Source organism: Poecilia formosa, unplaced genomic scaffold, assembly GCF_000485575.1.
Source record: "Poecilia formosa unplaced genomic scaffold, Poecilia_formosa-5.1.2 Scaffold108, whole genome shotgun sequence".
NCBI lineage: Eukaryota > Metazoa > Chordata > Actinopteri > Cyprinodontiformes > Poeciliidae > Poecilia > Poecilia formosa.
This window is the reverse complement of record NW_006800047.1, coordinates 173,604-191,268: the sequence shown is the minus strand read 5'-3', so window position 1 is coordinate 191,268 and position 17,665 is coordinate 173,604. Positions and strand designations below refer to the sequence as shown.

Genomic DNA, 17,665 nt, shown 5'->3' with positions numbered 1-17,665 from the left:
CACAAATGGAACCCCATATTCTGCTTATTTTTGACACAAATGGAACCCCATAGCTGCTAGCTTCTTCGGTCATTGAGTTTATTCAAGTCTAAAATGTGATAACATGCAGTATTAAACCTACTCTGGAGACTTTTAAACTACTAATACGGAAGTTTCACTTTGTTTAAAATGTAAGTGTTGAACGGGTACTGAAGGTTTTTCAAAAATAAAAGCTCTTCAGGTTAGTTGAGACCACATTGACGGCTTTATGATATAAAGAGTTTAAAAGACATGTTTTGCGAGGTTAGCCATTTTGTGAATGCCTCAGTATCTATTAGTCAGCACAGCGCAGGCTACTTCAAAGTCCCATGCCCATATAACACATTCTGTTTCCGTAACACAAATTTATTGCTCCCATTCCAGGAGTGTTTGTGCAACAGTGTGTCAATTTACAAAACTAAATCAAATTTAAATATCTTTAAAGTTTTGATAAATTTGTTGTTTCTTTCCCTTCAGAACTGAATACCTCCTCCAGGGTCTTCCAATACGATCTGAAACCAGACATACCAAAAACCGAAGGCCGCAAGCTGTTTTTTGACACTCACGCAGTTGTGCGACTCCTCGAGGAAAACGGTTTGTTCGGTTATTGCAAAACATGCAACTTGCATCTTTTTGAAGTGTTGATTTATTTTATTTTTTTTTAATGTAAACCAGTGTTTGTGGTAATTTCCATTTTTTAATATCAGGATTCAGCTCTCAGCAAGCTGAAGTGTTGGTTAAAGTGCTGATCGGGACAACAAACTCTAACATGGATTTGGTTTATACTGACATGGTGACCAAAGTGCAACAGGTGAGACTCTATGAACGATTATGCACACCATATTTGTGGTTTTCATTTAGTAAGCACAAAATCAACAGGTGTCCAAACTTTTTGGCCTGAAAGGTCGAGCTGAAATAACTGGGGGGGTCACAAACTTTTTAGTATTTTTGTTTTTAATGATAATTGCAAAAACTATCTTATGTTTTCATTTTTACCTGAAACCAAACATGATGGCAGTCACATTTCTCCAGGCAAGTGATTGATAACACACACACAAACACAAATGCTTTGCAGGTTTGCCAGATAAAAATAAATAACTACAACAAACCGTATCCTAATTTTTTCAGTTTGATCATATTTTTCCACATGTTTTGTTTCTCATTTTGACAACCAGAACAGTATATGGCTCACTCTTGCTTCATTTTGAATTGTTTATTAAACAGGGATTCCCAAGTCTGCATTTTAGTAAAAATGGTTGTTTTTACAAAAAAATGAATCAAATTAAAAGCAAAAAAAAAAAACCTTGTGTTGCACCTTACATTTTCTATTTTAGTATCTTAAATTGTCTGTCTTTTTTTGAAAGGCTGCATCCTAACATCATTTTTAAATCTGCATCCACTGCCTGAACTGGCAAATCCAAATTTAGGCTATTCTTGAATTCTGATCAAGAGCCACCCAAAGTCGTTTAAAGAGCCACACATGGCCCACGGCCCGCACTTTGAACACCCCTGCAATAAAGGCTTCATCGCCCCCCAGCCCCCACTCCCAACTTTGTTTATTTTTACAATTGAATCATGACTGTTTATGTTACACACATTAAACAGAGTATGATGCCAACTAAATTTTATTGCACTGCCATGTGAACCAACGACAGTCAAATCTTAAGTCACTTTTTAATTGTGTTGTGTATTTTCGTTTTTTTTGTTTTTTTTGCAGGAAATCATGTTGCAGCAAGTAATGTCTAAAATAGCAGCTGTAAAAAAGGACATGATTATCCTTGAGAAGAGCGAGTTCTCCACTCTTCTCACAGAAAATGAGGTAAAAAGCGATTATCAAGCGTTTTTTTTTTTGTTTGTTTTTTACCTTACTTTGTTCTCAAACCACCTGGTTTATTTCATGAACCAAAGATTACCTTGCTTTTTTTGTAGAGATTAATCTAGATGACTGTAGAGTGTTTTGTGTTGCGTTTGTGGTCTGACGGCTTCTGTATTTTTCTTTTTTTTGTGCTATTTCTCAGAAACTCAAGATCCAGTTATTACAGCTCAAAGTCCAACTGGCTGTAAGTGCTTATGTGTATTTTATTTTCAAATCTGTTGTTTTATTAATGCCATCATAGAAACCGTGCAAAGCAAATGGGTTTTAATTAAGTTCTTCTTAATTAAAACTCAGCATTATTTTCCCTTGTCGGGTTCCCTGTTTTTTCCTCTCCTCCCTTGTCTGGCAGGATGTGATGAACAAAGTACGCTCGGATAATATTTTGGACCTGAATTTGGAGAAAAGCCGCGCAAAAGAGCTGGTGAGCTTTACAACCGGGTTTAGACCAATTTCTCTAAAGGATGTAGATCTATATTAGATATGGTAAACTGATTAATAATGGCCTGAGGATCTTTATGACACTCTATTGACTTCAATGCAGTTGCACTAGACACTCTTGGCTCTCTTAAAATGCTCATTTCAGTCAGAGCTTTGCACATTTAGGCAGATTTGTAGGTGATTTGGATTCCCCCCGCCCCAAGTCTACCTGTTTGAAGGAACTTAAAATGTTTATTGCATAAGAAAACATTTTTGAAAAGTTACAGCACTGTTTTCCTCATCACTATTTCACTGGGTTTATTTATTGAGGTATATATTCCTTTGGCTCTCAGTTTTTAGGGGTTTGTAAAATTCTTTTAATGAAACATTTTATTTCACTCATCAGTAAAGTACATGTTAACCTTTCCCAGTACTGTGTCCTTATTTTAAGGATAATTGCTTTTATCCGGCTTAACTCTGTTAACAAAAGAATTAGTTTCATCCAAACGCATGGTTTGGGTGTTTTTGTCCTGTAAACACGACATTTGTTGGCAATTAAAAACGGATTTGAAAACCTGGCCTGGATTTCAACATCAGACATGTTTGTGGTTAAGGCTTGACATTTAATTATGGTGGCTGAACATTAGTTTTACTGCTATTTTTTATTTATTTTTTTCCAATAGAGACCAGGGATTCTGCTCTCAAACTCTGAATTTCTGAGTTTTAGGCTTAAAAATTGGGATAATATAACTTAATCCTGTTCCTCAGAGCCTACTCTCTGCTCCAGTACATCAGATTAAAATGTCAGCATTACATTCTGTATGTGAGATAAGTCTGTTAATTACCCATTTATTTAAGCCAGGTGTGGCAACATTAAAACATTTAACCTAAAATGTTCTTCTTTCCAGAAAGCACAACATGATAAGAAGCTTCTGGAAACAAGAACTGAAATTCTGGAAATGGTTTGTATAAATGCTATAAACATGCAGTTTTAAAAAAATATTATTTATTGTATTTGCTCCAATTGTAATTTTTTGCAGACAGTAGAGCAGGATCGCCATCTAACCCAAACAAACATGAAAATAGACACTGAAGTAGCTGGTCTGAAAACCATGCTGGAATCTCATAAACTGGATACCATCAAATATCTTGCTGGTAAGAAAGTGTAATTTATTGCAGATAGGAAAAATGTTCAAGTGTTTTGGAATCTTTCAACACTAAAAACATAAACAAAAAAACTCAGAAATGTTGTGCTTATTTTAAATTTTCAAGAGAAAACAAGGAATTTTGTGAGTTGGGAAAGTTGAAAATGCATGAGAGGAAACTCAGAAATTGTGAGATTAATCTCAGAAATTTTCTAGAAAAAAACAAGGAGATTTTTTTTGAGTTTCAAAAGGCAACATGTTTTTCATTTTTGAAACTCATAAATTTCCCTGCTTTTTTTCCCCCTAGACAATTTCTGAGTTTTTTTGGCCAAAAAAGGCCATCTTTTTTTTTTCTTCTTATCAACAATGGTCCTAATACACTATAGTATTCATAAGTGCTTAAATGTGAGGAACCTATTTGGGGCCTTTAGGAAATAATCTACTAAATATTTTTTTTCAGTTAAGTACATTTTCCAATTAAATGGATAATTTTTTCAAATCTATTTCAGTCCATCAGTCTTCTATGTGTGTTTGTGGGATGACCTCCTCAGTGATACAACCAGAAAAACTGTTGTAAATGTAATCAGACACTGCTCTTTAATAATGACTTCTTCCCGTTTTTCTGTATCCTCCAGGTTCGGTGTTCACCTGTCTCACTGTGGTTTTGGGTTTTTATCGCATTTGGATGTGAGAGAAGGTTAATGACGAAAACTGTCGACTGCAACGATGCAGTCGACAGTGAAGCCAAGGAACCTGCCAGCTGAAGAGCAGCTATTTCATGACGAATCTCAATTATGTTGTTTCATTCCCATTATTTTATTTTTTTTTAATTTATGGACAATCCAAACTCTTCTGGTGTCTAAAAAAAAACTGTTCTTATTTTTCCGCTTTTTCTTTCATTAATACTTTACACTTTCTCTACCTGTTAAAACCAGATGTGTGTTACTACAATGGTTTTAAGTTTCTCTAAGGTGATGGATGCATTTAACAACTTATTTCCTACCGGTATTTATTCATAATGACAGCTTGTTTCCTCTGCAAACTCAAGATGTCAAAAAGAACTCAAATGATGTTGTGATGCACTGAAAGTTGTTCTGGTAAAGATAAAAAAAATGTCCATGTACCTGTAATTGAATATTGATGAACTCTTAGTAACATAATTATTTTGTTTTAGTAAATCTCATCTGGTAATCAGTAAAACCTTTTGATGAAAATAAATGTATTGTAGGTGCATATTAGTTATTCTGCTGGTAGCAATTTTATTTTTATTTTATCTTTTACATATTTTCAACAAAGCCAATTCAGTACTGGTATCTCTTTTAATCGAAGCATTTTTAAAATGTAAACATATTTTTGTACCCTGTAAATGTTTTTATGCATAGCACGCTGTACATGTTATATTACTAAAGTCTGTTGAATTAATTTTCAGATCATATTTATTTAATTAAAATAAAGTTGCAATTGACCGGCATTACTTGAAATTATCTCTCCGTGGTGTCGCGCATGAGCTGTCGAAATGCTGTAGTATAAATATTTTTTTGTCAAGTACGGCAGCGCTTGGAAAACTATATTTAGATAATTAAACATGTAGACTGGAAGTTCTCACAGGTTTGCACAAATAAACACGCAAAGCCGGACTTTAAGGCTTTATTAACCTAATTGTTGCAATGCTAATTGGTCCTCAGGTGACTTTCTACAACTTCCCACTCCTGGTTTAAAGCGCGAGAACAGTTTGGATTTTATTTTGAAAAGTATGTGAACCGGAAGTGTTCCTACCTCTCCCTCCTGTTGTACTCTAGACACGTGTTTACGTTTCCGACAAGCATGTAAAGATTGTAGCAAAACTACCTACATGATACTTCGCTGTAAGTTACATATTAAATGCCGGCTTGTAACAGTTTAATTTGTTTAATTTTACAGTTTTAATTTTACAGTTTAATTTTACAGTGAAATATGATACTTTTTTTAGCTAGCAGGGACAGTGTTAGATCGTCCTGACTAGTTTTATTTTTGTATTATTGACGTCTAGTGGTGTCAACCTTAAAACATTTGTTTTCGAAAACATTTGTAGCTTACTGTCATGGCTGATCCGTTCAGTAGCAGCTCGGAGACTGTGATTCAGCGTGTGGTTGACGTTAGCCTGAAGGAAAACACCCCTGCTGAAAAACTCGTCGAGTTGTATCAGATTACGAAGACATGCGCGTTCATCAGCGAGCATCACTTTGGAAAGGTAGCATTAAAAAAAACGATAAATTGTTTTTAACAGTAGATGAAAGGTAGATATTTGTGATTCCTGTGTGGTGTATCTGTGTTTTTTCCAGGTTGCTCTGCAGTTTCCCGATGAGCTGCTGGTCGACTCGGCCGCTGTGGCTGCGGAGATTGAGAGAAACAGTCGAGCCAAAACGTTTATTTTGGGAGACACCTCCTATGGCAGGTACTAGTAGTTTGTTCAACTTCTCCAGTATTTTACAACTGTTCTTTGGGATTTTTTGCAAACAAAATCTCGGATTTTGTGGCACTATTTTAGAAATATATCCAATAAATTTTTATGATAGTATTTCCTCCTTAAAGCGCTACAAAAGTCTACATCTAGAAGGACACGATGATGGAAAACAACAGCAAAAAGTCAGATTGGACATACATTTAATTCTGTATAGAACTTAAATAATTTCATTTTTATAGGAGCCACATAGATCATGAACTATAACTTAATATCAAGTAAGGTTGAGGCAGCAGTGTAGTCAAAGTAAGAAATACTGCCGCCTGCAGGTGGGAGTTAGCAGTCACTTAAAGCAAATGTTTCAACAATTTTTGAGGAAAATTTGTAATATATTCAGATATGCATTAGCATTAAAAAATATATGGAGATCTGGGTGGGGTGGGGTATTGAATTAGAATCTATATTGCAGACCTTCTGGTTTGGTTTTCGTTTTTAAGCTGGATGAAATAATTTCTGATCTGAAATTAACCTGTGTGGTTCCCCTCATTCTCATTGAGCAGCTGCTGTGTTGATGAGATAGCAGCAGAACACATCGGCGCCGACTGCATCGTCCACTACGGCAACGCCTGCCTCAGCCCGTCCAAACGACTTCCCGTCATGTACGTCTTTGAGAAACGGACCCTGGATATGGAGAAGTGCGCCGCCTCTTTCAGGGAGCTTTACGCGGACACACAGACACACATCCTCCTCCTTTATGATGTCAACTACGATCATGCTATCGGCAAGTTTTCCTAGGAAAACATTAATTTCTTTGTCAAATTTCATTGCCTTTGTTAATCTTTTAATCTTTTTTTTTTTCCCAGGTGATCTTCTGACGCTCCTTTCACCAGAGTATCCAAACCTTGTAGCCACTGAACTTGTTGTTGAAGGGGAAAACTGTTACAGTCATGCACGGATCAATAAAGAAACCCGTCCATCTGAGGATGACAACAGCCAGACCATTTGTCAGTTCGGACGACGGTTCTCCTTAAAAAGTGGCTCATCTCTAACGGATTACCGTATGTTCTACGTAGGCCCGGAGGGAGCCACGTTACGAAACTTCATGATGACCTGGAATCGCTGCTTGTTTTGTTCTTTCGATCCTGCATCAATGACGGGAAGGGTTGAGTCTGTGAACGTCAACCGTGCTCTCATGAAACGCTACTATGCCATTGAAAGGGCCAAAGATGCTAACGTGGTTGGCATCCTCGTCGGCACCCTGGGCGTGGCCGACTACCTCGCCATCATCCAGCAACTCAAAGAGACTCTTCACAGAGCCGGCAAGAAGAGCTACATGTTCGCCATGGGGAAGCTCAACGTTCCCAAACTAGCGAACTTTCTGGAGATCGACATCTTCGTGCTAATCGCGTGTCCTGAGAACTCGCTGCTGGACTCCAGCATGTTCTACAAGCCCGTGGTGACGCCGTTCGAGATGGAGGTGGCGTGCAACAGGAAGAGGGAGTGGTCCGAGGAATACGTCACAGATTTTCGACATCTTCTTCCAGGTTTGATCACAGTTTATGGAGTAATTCTTTGGAAGCTAAAAGGAGCCTTAAGCCCTGAACCAGACCATGGATTGTTTGGTAGCATTAATGAGATTATCTTATACACAAGGGTTAAGATGTAGTTCTGAAAAGTCCGGAAGAGTGTACAATCTCCAGATCTTAGTATGGAAAATATTTTTTATTTACAATCCCCTTGGCAATGTGATACAATATGAATTTCTTGAAGTTCATCCATCCTTCTCTTTTCATAGTTAATCTTTCTATGCATTTTGTCAGCAAGCATAAAAAATGCTCCTTAGTTATTAATCCATTCGATCTTTCATTCATCCGTCAAAATCCAAGGCACTTTGAGGTCAGTATGCTTCCATCCATCCATAACTTTGTCCATCCATAGCTTGTAACATTAGAAGCCAAACATGCACTAATGGAGAACTAATATAATTCTCCATCAGTGCATGATGGAGAGATGCACTGATTGGGCCATAACAGGGAAAAGCATTCCAATGTGGATGAAACATGGGCGTGGCTGACTACCTCAATCTGTCCAATAATCCATACATCAGTCAAGTCAGTTAATGTCAAACATTCTCAAAAAAAGAAATGGCAAAATGTCACAATGCAATTCACACTCTTGGTATTGCTGTATACCTATTTTCATAATCTAAAGACTGAAATATATGCTATAAATTCATAATCAACTTTTGTATGAACTGACTTAATTGCATTTTAATTAAATCTACATCAGCAACACTTTCACATCAAAAACCCTTTTGACTACTAAGCTATAGACATATGGGCAGCATGTATTTATTGTTTTTAATTTGTTGTTTAGGTTATTCAACCTCCAGATTAGCGTAAAGTGATTTTTATACCCAGTCAGCTTTCAGGCGTGTTGTGAAGCCCTGATCATTCATGAAACTTCTTTGGAAAAATACTTCTGTGGACGCTGACATTAGCGTTGGTGACGTCTGTGCTGTTGCAACATGTTTAGCTTTGAGATTATGTTTTAGGCTAGAGTAGCTTCGCTGATAGGCTAACTCCTTTTAGCACAACTTGCTCACAACAATAGTCTTTTCCAGTCGCCCTACAGATGATTTTTTTTAAAGTAAAAATTTATCCCAGCGGGCCTAAAGAGGCAGATTTGTTGTCCATCACCGTTTGTGGATGTCGCTTGTGCATCTTATTTATGGGTGTACCAGAAACACACAAATACAAAGGTTCCAACCAGAACCTTTGTATGTTAAAAAAAAAAATAAATAATAATAATAATAATAATAATAAATAAAAAAAGAAATATGATTTTGTTCAAATTTTGTAACGCATCAAAATCTGTGTAATTAATTAATCAAAATTAATGCATTAGAGTTAAATTTTGTAATATTTTTTCAAAATGCTCCAGATACTGGCTGTACACTCTGGGAAAGTATTTAATTTAGAAAAGAAAAAGAACATGTGCTGGAATCCTGACCACATTTTGCAGTAAAATCGACGGCTTTAACAAAAACAGTAGAGAGGTTTTCCATTACTGAAGGGACATTAGCGTTTCCTCCTCTTCATCGGCATCCTGATTCGTCTCTGCTGCAAATTAACTTCCTACCAGGAAGCTGCTCTTTATTTAGGGGGAAAATAAAGATCGCAAACATCATTTCACGTCTGCCGTTTCTATCATTTATCAACGTTTTTTTTATTTTATTTTTTTATCCTTGGGTCAGGTGGACAGAGTCACGTGCCGATGGCCGATCAGCAGGAAGGCGACGACGAAACCGACGTGTCGTTGATCACCGGAGCGCTGCGGAGTCGGAACCTGCTGAGCGCCGAGCCTGTGGTCTCCTCCTTCGGGTCTTCTGTGGTGCTGAGGAACCAGACTATGACCGTCGCCGACGCGAACTCGGCAGGTACAGAACAGTCAGAGACATCCAGTATACTTATTTATTGCTTCTTCTTTTTTTTTATAGCATGTCCAATGCTTTGACATGGTGGATCATATACAGTCTTTTGAATACGCTCCTTTCATTGTTTTCTAGCGACTTTCCTGGCAGGTCGAAGCTGGCGAGGCCTGGAGCAGAAGCTGGGGGAAACTCCTGTAGTAAAGGCAGTGCAGGGCAGGAGAGGCATAGCTATCGCCTATGAAGACGAAGGAGCGTCTTGATGATGCCACAATTTATTCATTTTTGAATGGACTCAGTATAAATTTAAACTATTTTACCACCAGGAGCTAAATGTTTGTAATTTTTCTGAAATGTCACCCAGCATCACTTTATATTTCAGTAATACTTAATGAATACCTGAATGTAACATGACTTAAATCACTGATTACAATTATTTCTTATTTTCTGCCTTGTGCACAATAAAACAAAAAATCAATTTGCATAAAGTTATTGTCCATCCACAGGAACTTCTTCTGCAAATGACGCAGGAAATATACCAGTGTTCCCATTACACTGCCCTTCCAACCAATCCTGGTTTACTGCAGAGAGAAAAAGAGAGACGTAGTTTAAATTATTTTATATTTGCAACATGTTGAAATGATTTGAAACTCACCTTTGGAGAGCAATTTGATTTTATCTCCTTCCTGGAAGCTCAGATCTTCTGGGTTTGAAGATTCGTAGGAATGAAGCGCCACCAAGTAAACCTCCTTCTGTGGCTTTCCATCACTTTGCTGTAATTGCAAAACAGACTTTAAGTCAAAACTTCAGAACGACTGAAGAATCTTATTGTTTTTTTTTCCTTGCCTGAATTTAGAATGTTTTGATCAAGAAAATACAAAAATGTCATGTGGGAAAAAGCTGAAGAAGTTTCTGCTATAGATTCTTGGTGAACTTTAATATGTTTTCAAGTGAATGTTAAGGATGGAGAACTCTAGAAATTTGAGTGGGATTTTTTTTCATTTGAAATCTGCAGGTTCTCTGTATTACCATTCTTCACACAAGTAAAAAATAAACTGTGTTCATATTCTTTTGAAAGATATTGATTGAAAACATACATGTAAGGCCAATTAAGTTCTGTCACAAACAGGGCTGCACCGATTGCACTTTTCTGGACGATCACCGATCTTTAAAAAGTCTGACCTGCCTATAAGAATTTTATTTTTCCTTCTGAAAAGTTACACATTTGAAAGTAACACTCTGAAAGTAAAATGTATTATTAAATATGCTGCTTAAAGGTACATGAAGTCATAGTTTTGAATATATTGATTTAATTGATGTTCTTCTGAAACCAACATTGGGGGGCGGAGGAACAGGAACAATTAGGGGAGCACCGATTTGATTTTGGTCAATATGGATTATTCAATTTTTTTTTTGTCTAAAAAGTCACTAGGTTGGCAGCAGTAGGGCGACTATTGTTAGCTGCACACATGCACGTGTGACATAGGTAGCGGTTGGTTTTCAGAACTTTGCAGAAGGTGATTGGCTTCACTTCTATCTGCCGATCACCCAAAGCGAAGGAGATTGGTTCTGATTTGTCAGTGCAACATTAGTCCCGAGTCTTTGTAAAGCCAACACAGAAACCGAACCACCACCTTACCTCTTTGGTAGTACACCACAAAGTGATGCGCCCACCCTGAGCACGACTCCACACGTCTTCCATCTTCGTGTTGTTGTCAATGAGATTTTTCCCTCGAGAATCCGAGCTGGGGAAAAAAAAAAACTCACATTGTTACATATGAGTTTTACAGCCGTAAAAAACCACACAGACGACAGTTTAAACGGAGCTTGCACCTCAAGGTGATCACAGTAGAGTTGAGGTTCAGCTTCTTACTGATTTTCTCTATCAGGACCATGTAAGAAGACCCAGACGGCACCAAGACAGCAAAGTTGAAGGTGAAGCGGATTTTGACAAAACAAGAATTGTCCTCTGGCTGTGAGATCGGGTAACAATAGAGAGTGGAAATGTAATCACATCTCAATGTAATCATTGCAGTACTGGAAAGGTTAGCATCAGCGTACCTGCTGCTGAGTGCTGCCAGGACTAAGACCTTCCAGGTACAGAATGAAGAAGAAGAAGAAGTGTTTACATCTCTATCAAAAGAGGATTTTAAACTCGGTTTGCTTGACCATAAATGCCATACCTTGAATCCTCTCTGGTATTCTCGGAGGATCTCGACTGTGAAGTCGAGCCACACCCTGCTGATTTCCATCGAAAATGCAAAACAATGAAAATTACAGCAAGACTGAGGTATGCTCAGAAATGTAAATTTGGACAAATGACATTGGAGGATGAACGAGTTAGTTGAAATGTGTCAAAAAACAAGAAAAAAAGTCCAAACAGCACAAAAAAATGATTCATATAAATACCTTGATTTTTTTAGAACCCAGGGAGATATCCAGGGTTGGCTCCAGGTAGTTGTACGGAACGAGTCCCTTCTGCAGTGGACATCACACTGAATTACTATTTATTTATTAAGCTTAATTATGATCAAGTGTTGCAGTGCTTCCCACAGTAATTGGCAGTGCTGGCAAAGATGTCTGAAAAAGCTTTATAAATATTTTCCTCGCATGGGTGGATGGAAATCATCTATCATGATTGAAGGGCATGTTCACTTGTCTTAATTAAAGTTTAGGGGTTTTACGAAGTTTTCCTTAATTAATTGTGCTTGATTAACCTTTATACATCTTTACCAGAGGTCCCCATAGGTTGATGCAGCACCTTCTTAAAATGTCTTAAATTTGGAAAAGAAATGTAAGTTTGCCTTAAATACATTAATTAGACATCTTAAGTGATCTTATGTCGTGTCAGTACTTTTTAATCTAGCTTTGTCTTGTATATATAGATTTTTGTCAGAAGTTTGAGTCACGCGTAGACATCATCACTTCGTTCTGTGACTCCAGGTGGCAACTAGCTGCTAATATGCCTTTGGAGGGACAAACGGACGGAGAGTAAAATGCACAAAAGTGCTACCAGTAGCCACAAACAGACCCCAGAAATTTCACAATATATGGTATGCTATTATTGATTGTAATACAGCAAGATCTCCCAAACATCCTTTATATTTATATATTTTTTGATTTTAAATCTAGATTTAAGGTGACATTAAAAAGATCTTAAAATGTCTTAATTTTGTCTTGCTGAAACCTGCAGATACCCTGTATATAGGCATCAAAAAGGAACAAGAAATCAATACAAGCGTCTGTTCTGAGCACAGACTGCATGACTGCATGTCTTACCCGTTCATTGAAGACCACGTAGGCCCAGTTGTCGGCCCCTTTCTGCAACACAAATACGATGTTCCCCGGCACTACAGCCAACTCATCGTTGGTCTCTGGAACAAACTCAAACAGCACGGTGTGTGCCTCCCCTTCCAACGCTCTGCGAAAACAGCAACGTCAAGAACACACAGAGTCGTCTGATATTACAGCAAAATGTTGGAAGCACTGTTGTGTTGGTTGATTTTATGCACGTTACACGAAAACAAGTTTAAAGCAACGTCTCTGCGCATCTTTAAAAAGTCTTAAACTTATGTGTCTAAAATGAGGCCTTAAAATATTTTAAATGTATTTTTTAATTAAGTTGACCTTAAGTAGGTATTAAATTTTGTTGTGGCAATACTTTTTAATGTGATTTATTTTTATTTTTCTTATGAAACTTTTTTGTCATGCAAAAGTTTGAGTGGTACTCACTCTATCTTAATTTCATTGCATTCTGTGACTCAAGGCGGTTGCAGCTACCAGCAACTAGCTGCTAATTGACTCTTGCTAGCCTTCTTGCCTCTATCTCGGATAAGTGTAAATTTATCGCCAGTTGGCTGACCTAAACAAGGGCTAAACAACATTTAATCTTGGGACTGTGGGGGTTAAGGCTGTAGCGCGTCATATCGAATGTGATTAGCATATCACTCGGTTTGCAGTTTTTCCTATGCTTGATCGTAATGCAGCAGATTTCCCCCAAACACTCCTTATATTTGTAGTTTTTCCCCATCTTAAATATAATTCAAGGTGACATTAAAGGTCTTAAAAAGTCTTAAGTTTGAACTGCTGAAATTTGCAGAAACCTTGTAAACAAATAATTATTCTTCTGAATTTGTTATTAACAGAAACGTTACAATTTGAAAGGATTATGTTCTGAGGAATCATGTCTGTGATTTGTATTCAGCAGTGTGCTTATTGGTGCTGTAGTGCTCCAGTGTGTGCTGCATACCTCAGGACCTCGGGTTCTTTTGGAGCAGCTGGACCATCTTCAACCTTCGGTCAGAACACAGGACAGTTCAGTCACACAGACTGGATGCATCAGAATGTCAATTGTTTTTTATTCATCTGCCTTAATTTTCTAATACTACATTTTTATCAGCAAAAATACAGAAAACAAAGAAGTGAAGGCTTCAACACAGTCTGTGTGGAAGTAATCAAATTACAAACTGTATCTTAATTTCAGCAGGTTTTTATTTTCAGGTTTTTATTTAAGTGACTAACTGTGGGTAAGGATTATCGCATCACTTCCTGTTTGGCTTGTAGTTGGAAAGTTGTGAACTTTTTTCCATCTTTTCCAGCACATAACCCCAGGTTGCCTAGTGATCTATATTAGTATACTGTGAGTGCAGCCTGGTGACTCACAGCAAAATAGAAATAAAAGTTAATAAGTAAAAAAAATAAGTATAAAGTTAGTAATTCATACATTTTAAAAAATCTAACACTTTTTTTTTTTTATAGAGTCACATTGACCCAAACTTATCATATGTTGGTAAATTTTGGATTTCTAATGCAATTTATTCAGGATTTTTTCTCAGTCTTACATGAACTCACGTCTCACCTGCGGCTGCAGCGGGGCAAATCCAGAGAACTCGTCTTGTGGAACAACGGAGGCAACGACCTGATGGTTTAAAACAAATGAAAATCAAAACATATTCCACAGAATTATTGTGAATAAAAAGGAAATGGGTGACTATCACATAAAGACAAGTCATCCACACTTATTTCCAAAAAGCAGAATTAAGCGGATGTTTCTGTTTGTTCCTCAGCTGCGTTGTAATACCTTTGATTTGCCCAGATAGTCCTTCTTCTCCAGCTCTGCTACGTAGTGCTTGTTCGGTTTGAACAGAGTCTTTGAAGGGAACTCGACTAGTCTGAAAAGCTTCTGTTTCTGAAATTGAAAAGAAAACCATTTAAAAGATTCCCTCAGTGTTAATACGTGCGATTCAGAAACATCGTAACTGACCAGAGTTGCCTGCAGAGCTTTGTCGATGACGCTGAGCTTGGCCTCTGTCTTGTAGTCGAGGGCCTTCGCCAGGTTTTTCTGGGCGTTTTCCCAGTTGCCCAGCTGAGCCTCAGCCAGAGCTACATTGTGAAGAACCTGCAGCATCAAAACTATCAATGTCATGCTACATAAGAAGCTTGCCTCTTTTATTTCGAAACCCTTTTTGTTTGTGACGGCACACGAGGGACGGTGCAGACAGCAAAAAGAAAAGGAGTAGATTTCTGCCAAAAAAATTCAGAAATTTTGAGATTCATCTCAGAGATTTTATAGAAAAAACGTGGAAGTTTCTGAACTCAAAAAGTCAAAAATTTGTGAGAAAAACCCTAAAATTTCTGAGCTTAATCTCAAAATTTTTGAGAGTTTTTTTTTGGTAGAATTTTACTCCTTTTTTCCCTTCAATCTACAATGCCCTTAATAAGCTGTCGTACTGTTCAGCAGAATAGAGCGTATGTTTCTAAAGGCATCCATCCATATAGATTTGGACATACAGCACCTTGCAATAATTATTTGTAACCTTTGAACTTTCGCACATTTTGTCGCATTTCCACCACAACCTTTAGTGTATTAATCTAATGTGTTGGTATTATATGATCAACTTGAAACAGCCTACAAATGAAAGTCTGACAAGTGTGGCCTGCAGTTTATCCAGGAGTTAATACTTTTTAAAATCACTTGCAACTAAGAGGCAACTCTTTTTGTGGTATGCAAAAAAAAAAAAAAAAAAAAAACAGTTTAGCGCTTTCTCTCTCTGAATGTGTGGTTTCTCTTTTGAATTTTAAACCAAACTTTAAACAGAGTAAGAACTCATCTTTCTGGATAAGTGGGAGTTTCTTCCCCACAAAATATATATATATAAGAATAAAAACTTGTGTGTTTCTCAGCGTTGCTCGTCATAAACTCCTCATTGATTCAACCTTAGTCAGGTCACAGAAGTTACTCAATGTGATGTCATCAGGCGTTTTATCAGTCCGTCAAGGAGGGGGGAGCGTGAGAGGATTTGGATGAAATGTGTGTTCCTGGCACATTACGCAATTCATTTCAAAATAGAGTCTGCTGTTTACCAACTTCTTCTGTTTAAGTTTCAGGGACGAGTCAGCATCTGCTCCAAATCACAAGACAACATATAACTGCTGGTTGGAGCTGCTTACTCTAAAGTTCAAAAATCATTCACAGATCGACTACAAATCATTTTAAATGTCTAACAGGCAACTATTATCTTTAAATAAATACTTTAACTTACCGATATGTGCCTAAACAAACAGTTTTTGATCACAACAGCGTCATGGTTATAAATCTAACATCACGTCTGAGACATCTATTGCAGTTCAGGGCCTTGACGATGGATCTGATCGTCATGGTAACTACGTGTGAGCCAATAAAAGCTCAGGGAATGTGAGTAATTTTGCAAGGCCTAGTAAATGCTGCTGCTTATTTTACAACTACAGAGAGTCAGCTGGGCTCTTTCTGGGAACAGCTGAGTGGAGAGGGATATAAAAAAACATATATAAATAAACTGCTTACCTCACATGCATACAGGATGTATCTGAGACCGAGCGCCTTGTAATCGATCAGCTGGTTGTTTCGGAGAGCTTTAAAAGCTCTCTGGAAATCTGCTGAGCTCTCCTCATACCTTCAAGCAGAGTGGTGGAGTAAATAACACATCATGAATCTGACAGGTAAATCTATAAGTGGTGCCCAAGAATCAAACTGGATGGAACATATGCCAGGTTTATTTATTTATTTTGAACAAAACAGTCAGAAAGTTGGCATTTTATTCAAATGATTTGTGCTACTTGCCTCTTCTGTTTGTAAAAGGTGATTCCTCTTTGAAAGAAGGCGACTGCCAAATGCTCATCCTTACGTATGCTGCAGTCAAATGCCTAAGAAATAGAAGAAGAAGAAAAAAAAAACAAAACTCCTGTAACTTCCTCTTAAAGAACAAAAATGGTTCAACTACTTCTTCTTTCAGGGTGACTCGCACTTTCAGACACTATCGCTTATGCATCGTCTCACAGTTGACCCCAGCAGAAGCTGGATGATTTATTTTTAATTGATTTATTTATTTTTTTTTACCCTTTGATTGGCGGAAGAATCTGTCACTTTCTGGTCAAACGTGACCAACATTTCACTCTGTGTGTATTCCAGACGTACCTTTTCAGCAGCGTCCAGGTCTTGGTTGAGAAGGTGGAGGCAGCCGATGTCAAAACAAATTTTGGAGTTGGGTTGCTGGATGGACAGGAAGATGCTGAGGGCTTCCGGCCAGTCCTGTCTATCGGCACAGGTCACAGCCTCGTCCCACTGCCGCAGGGTGTCCACGAAAGACATGTTTGCCGGGCCAAGGGGACACTGAGAGCAAATTGGGGAAGCTCTTCTGATTTGTACCAGTGAGATCAGGAAGTGCGGTGACACGTAACAGTGCTTGACAGTTTCCCTGCACTGCAACAAGTCCAAGTGCTATTTATATGATGAAATATGTGGAGTGCATCATAAAAAGGTGTTTAAATCCAAGGTCGCTACAAGATCATTTAAGGTCACAAGAAGAATTCAAAATATTCATGGAGCAAATACTTATAAATGGGATGATGTACTCAATTAGTTTAATAAAAGGAGCTCTGTATACTGTACAATATGGTATTAGACACATGATACACTCAACAGTTATTTTTTATAACGAAGCCATATATATTTCCATGCATCATTTCACATTATCTCTGCCACAGTCTATCATAAAATACTTTTAACAGCCTCTGTGTTCTGATATCTGAATGATTAACCTGCACAGCAACTTGTAGCAGCATTAGCCCCGCCCACTGACTTTGACGATTATGATTCATAACTGTGCTTTTAACTTACATTCACTTCAAATTTTATTTGAAGATTTATGCATAAACGTATTATTAAATATATGATGTATTTAAAAAAATATTGACACCTTTATTTATCCATTTTTAATTATTAGATATTAGTATGTATTTTATTAAACTGCATCATATTTGGCCCTTGATGACCCATGTTATTTCACATAATTTAATAAATA

General features: G+C 37.5%; 3 protein-coding genes across 5 annotated transcripts in view; 2 read left to right on the top strand and 1 right to left on the bottom strand.

Annotated features, from left to right (window-relative positions):
• The window catches only part of mcur1 (mitochondrial calcium uniporter regulator 1), an 11,796-nt gene extending 6,869 nt beyond the window's left edge, over nucleotides 1-4,927 (top strand). Inside the window, exons 2-9 of the mRNA XM_007559834.2 lie at nucleotides 496-612; nucleotides 726-829; nucleotides 1,736-1,837; nucleotides 2,037-2,078; nucleotides 2,244-2,315; nucleotides 3,220-3,273; nucleotides 3,352-3,466; nucleotides 4,092-4,927. Of these exons, the coding sequence (XP_007559896.1) occupies nucleotides 496-612; nucleotides 726-829; nucleotides 1,736-1,837; nucleotides 2,037-2,078; nucleotides 2,244-2,315; nucleotides 3,220-3,273; nucleotides 3,352-3,466; nucleotides 4,092-4,147 (662 nt within the window). The 3' untranslated portion in view covers nucleotides 4,148-4,927. The remainder of the gene's footprint in view (nucleotides 1-495; nucleotides 613-725; nucleotides 830-1,735; nucleotides 1,838-2,036; nucleotides 2,079-2,243; nucleotides 2,316-3,219; nucleotides 3,274-3,351; nucleotides 3,467-4,091) is intronic.
• Nucleotides 4,928-5,128: 201 nt separating this feature from the next.
• Nucleotides 5,129-9,800, top strand: dph2 (diphthamide biosynthesis 2). 2 transcript variants are annotated; one of them, XM_007559830.2, is made up of 7 exons: nucleotides 5,129-5,321; nucleotides 5,528-5,686; nucleotides 5,778-5,890; nucleotides 6,457-6,677; nucleotides 6,760-7,440; nucleotides 9,153-9,335; nucleotides 9,465-9,800. In XM_007559830.2, the coding sequence occupies exons 2-7, from the start codon at nucleotides 5,537-5,539 to the stop codon at nucleotides 9,587-9,589; spliced, it is 1,473 nt and encodes a 490-aa protein (XP_007559892.1). In that variant the 5' UTR covers nucleotides 5,129-5,321; nucleotides 5,528-5,536; the 3' UTR covers nucleotides 9,590-9,800. The 2 variants fall into 2 exon arrangements, with proteins under 2 accessions (XP_007559892.1, XP_016530690.1); XM_016675204.1 differs by lacking the exon at nucleotides 5,129-5,321 and having other exon boundaries at nucleotides 5,396-5,686.
• ncf2 (neutrophil cytosolic factor 2) lies at nucleotides 9,701-16,994 on the bottom strand. Of its 2 annotated transcripts, none has more exons than XM_007559832.2 (15): nucleotides 16,780-16,994; nucleotides 16,426-16,508; nucleotides 16,150-16,258; nucleotides 14,590-14,724; nucleotides 14,407-14,514; nucleotides 14,185-14,244; nucleotides 13,576-13,619; nucleotides 12,606-12,747; nucleotides 11,736-11,804; nucleotides 11,510-11,567; nucleotides 11,388-11,416; nucleotides 11,160-11,299; nucleotides 10,966-11,071; nucleotides 9,982-10,099; nucleotides 9,701-9,907 (listed from the first exon to the last, which is right to left on the bottom strand). In XM_007559832.2, the coding sequence occupies exons 1-15, from the start codon at nucleotides 16,951-16,953 to the stop codon at nucleotides 9,816-9,818; spliced, it is 1,467 nt and encodes a 488-aa protein (XP_007559894.1). In that variant the 5' UTR covers nucleotides 16,954-16,994; the 3' UTR covers nucleotides 9,701-9,815. The 2 variants fall into 2 exon arrangements, with proteins under 2 accessions (XP_007559894.1, XP_007559895.1); XM_007559833.2 differs by having other exon boundaries at nucleotides 11,510-11,564.
• Nucleotides 16,995-17,665: the final 671 nt, after the last annotated feature.

What these genes read in the sequence shown, in the direction of transcription:
- dph2 (XM_007559830.2), top strand. Translation starts at nt 5,537, where the DNA reads ATGGCTGATCCGTTCAGTAGCAGCTCGGAGACTGTGATTCAGCGTGTG. An exon ending in GGAGACACCTCCTATGGCAG is followed by an intron (nt 5,891 to 6,456) that starts GTACTAGTAGTT and finishes CTCATTGAGCAG; the next exon opens with CTGCTGTGTTGATGAGATAG. An exon ending in TTTTCGACATCTTCTTCCAG is followed by an intron (nt 7,441 to 9,152) that starts GTTTGATCACAG and finishes TCCTTGGGTCAG; the next exon opens with GTGGACAGAGTCACGTGCCG.
- ncf2 (XM_007559832.2), bottom strand. Translation starts at nt 16,953, where the DNA reads ATGTCTTTCGTGGACACCCTGCGGCAGTGGGACGAGGCTGTGACCTGT. An exon ending in ACCTGGACGCTGCTGAAAAG is followed by an intron (nt 16,509 to 16,779) that starts GTACGTCTGGAA and finishes TCTATTTCTTAG; the next exon opens with GCATTTGACTGCAGCATACG. An exon ending in AATACCAGAGAGGATTCAAG is followed by an intron (nt 11,417 to 11,509) that starts GTATGGCATTTA and finishes TGTACCTGGAAG; the next exon opens with GTCTTAGTCCTGGCAGCACT.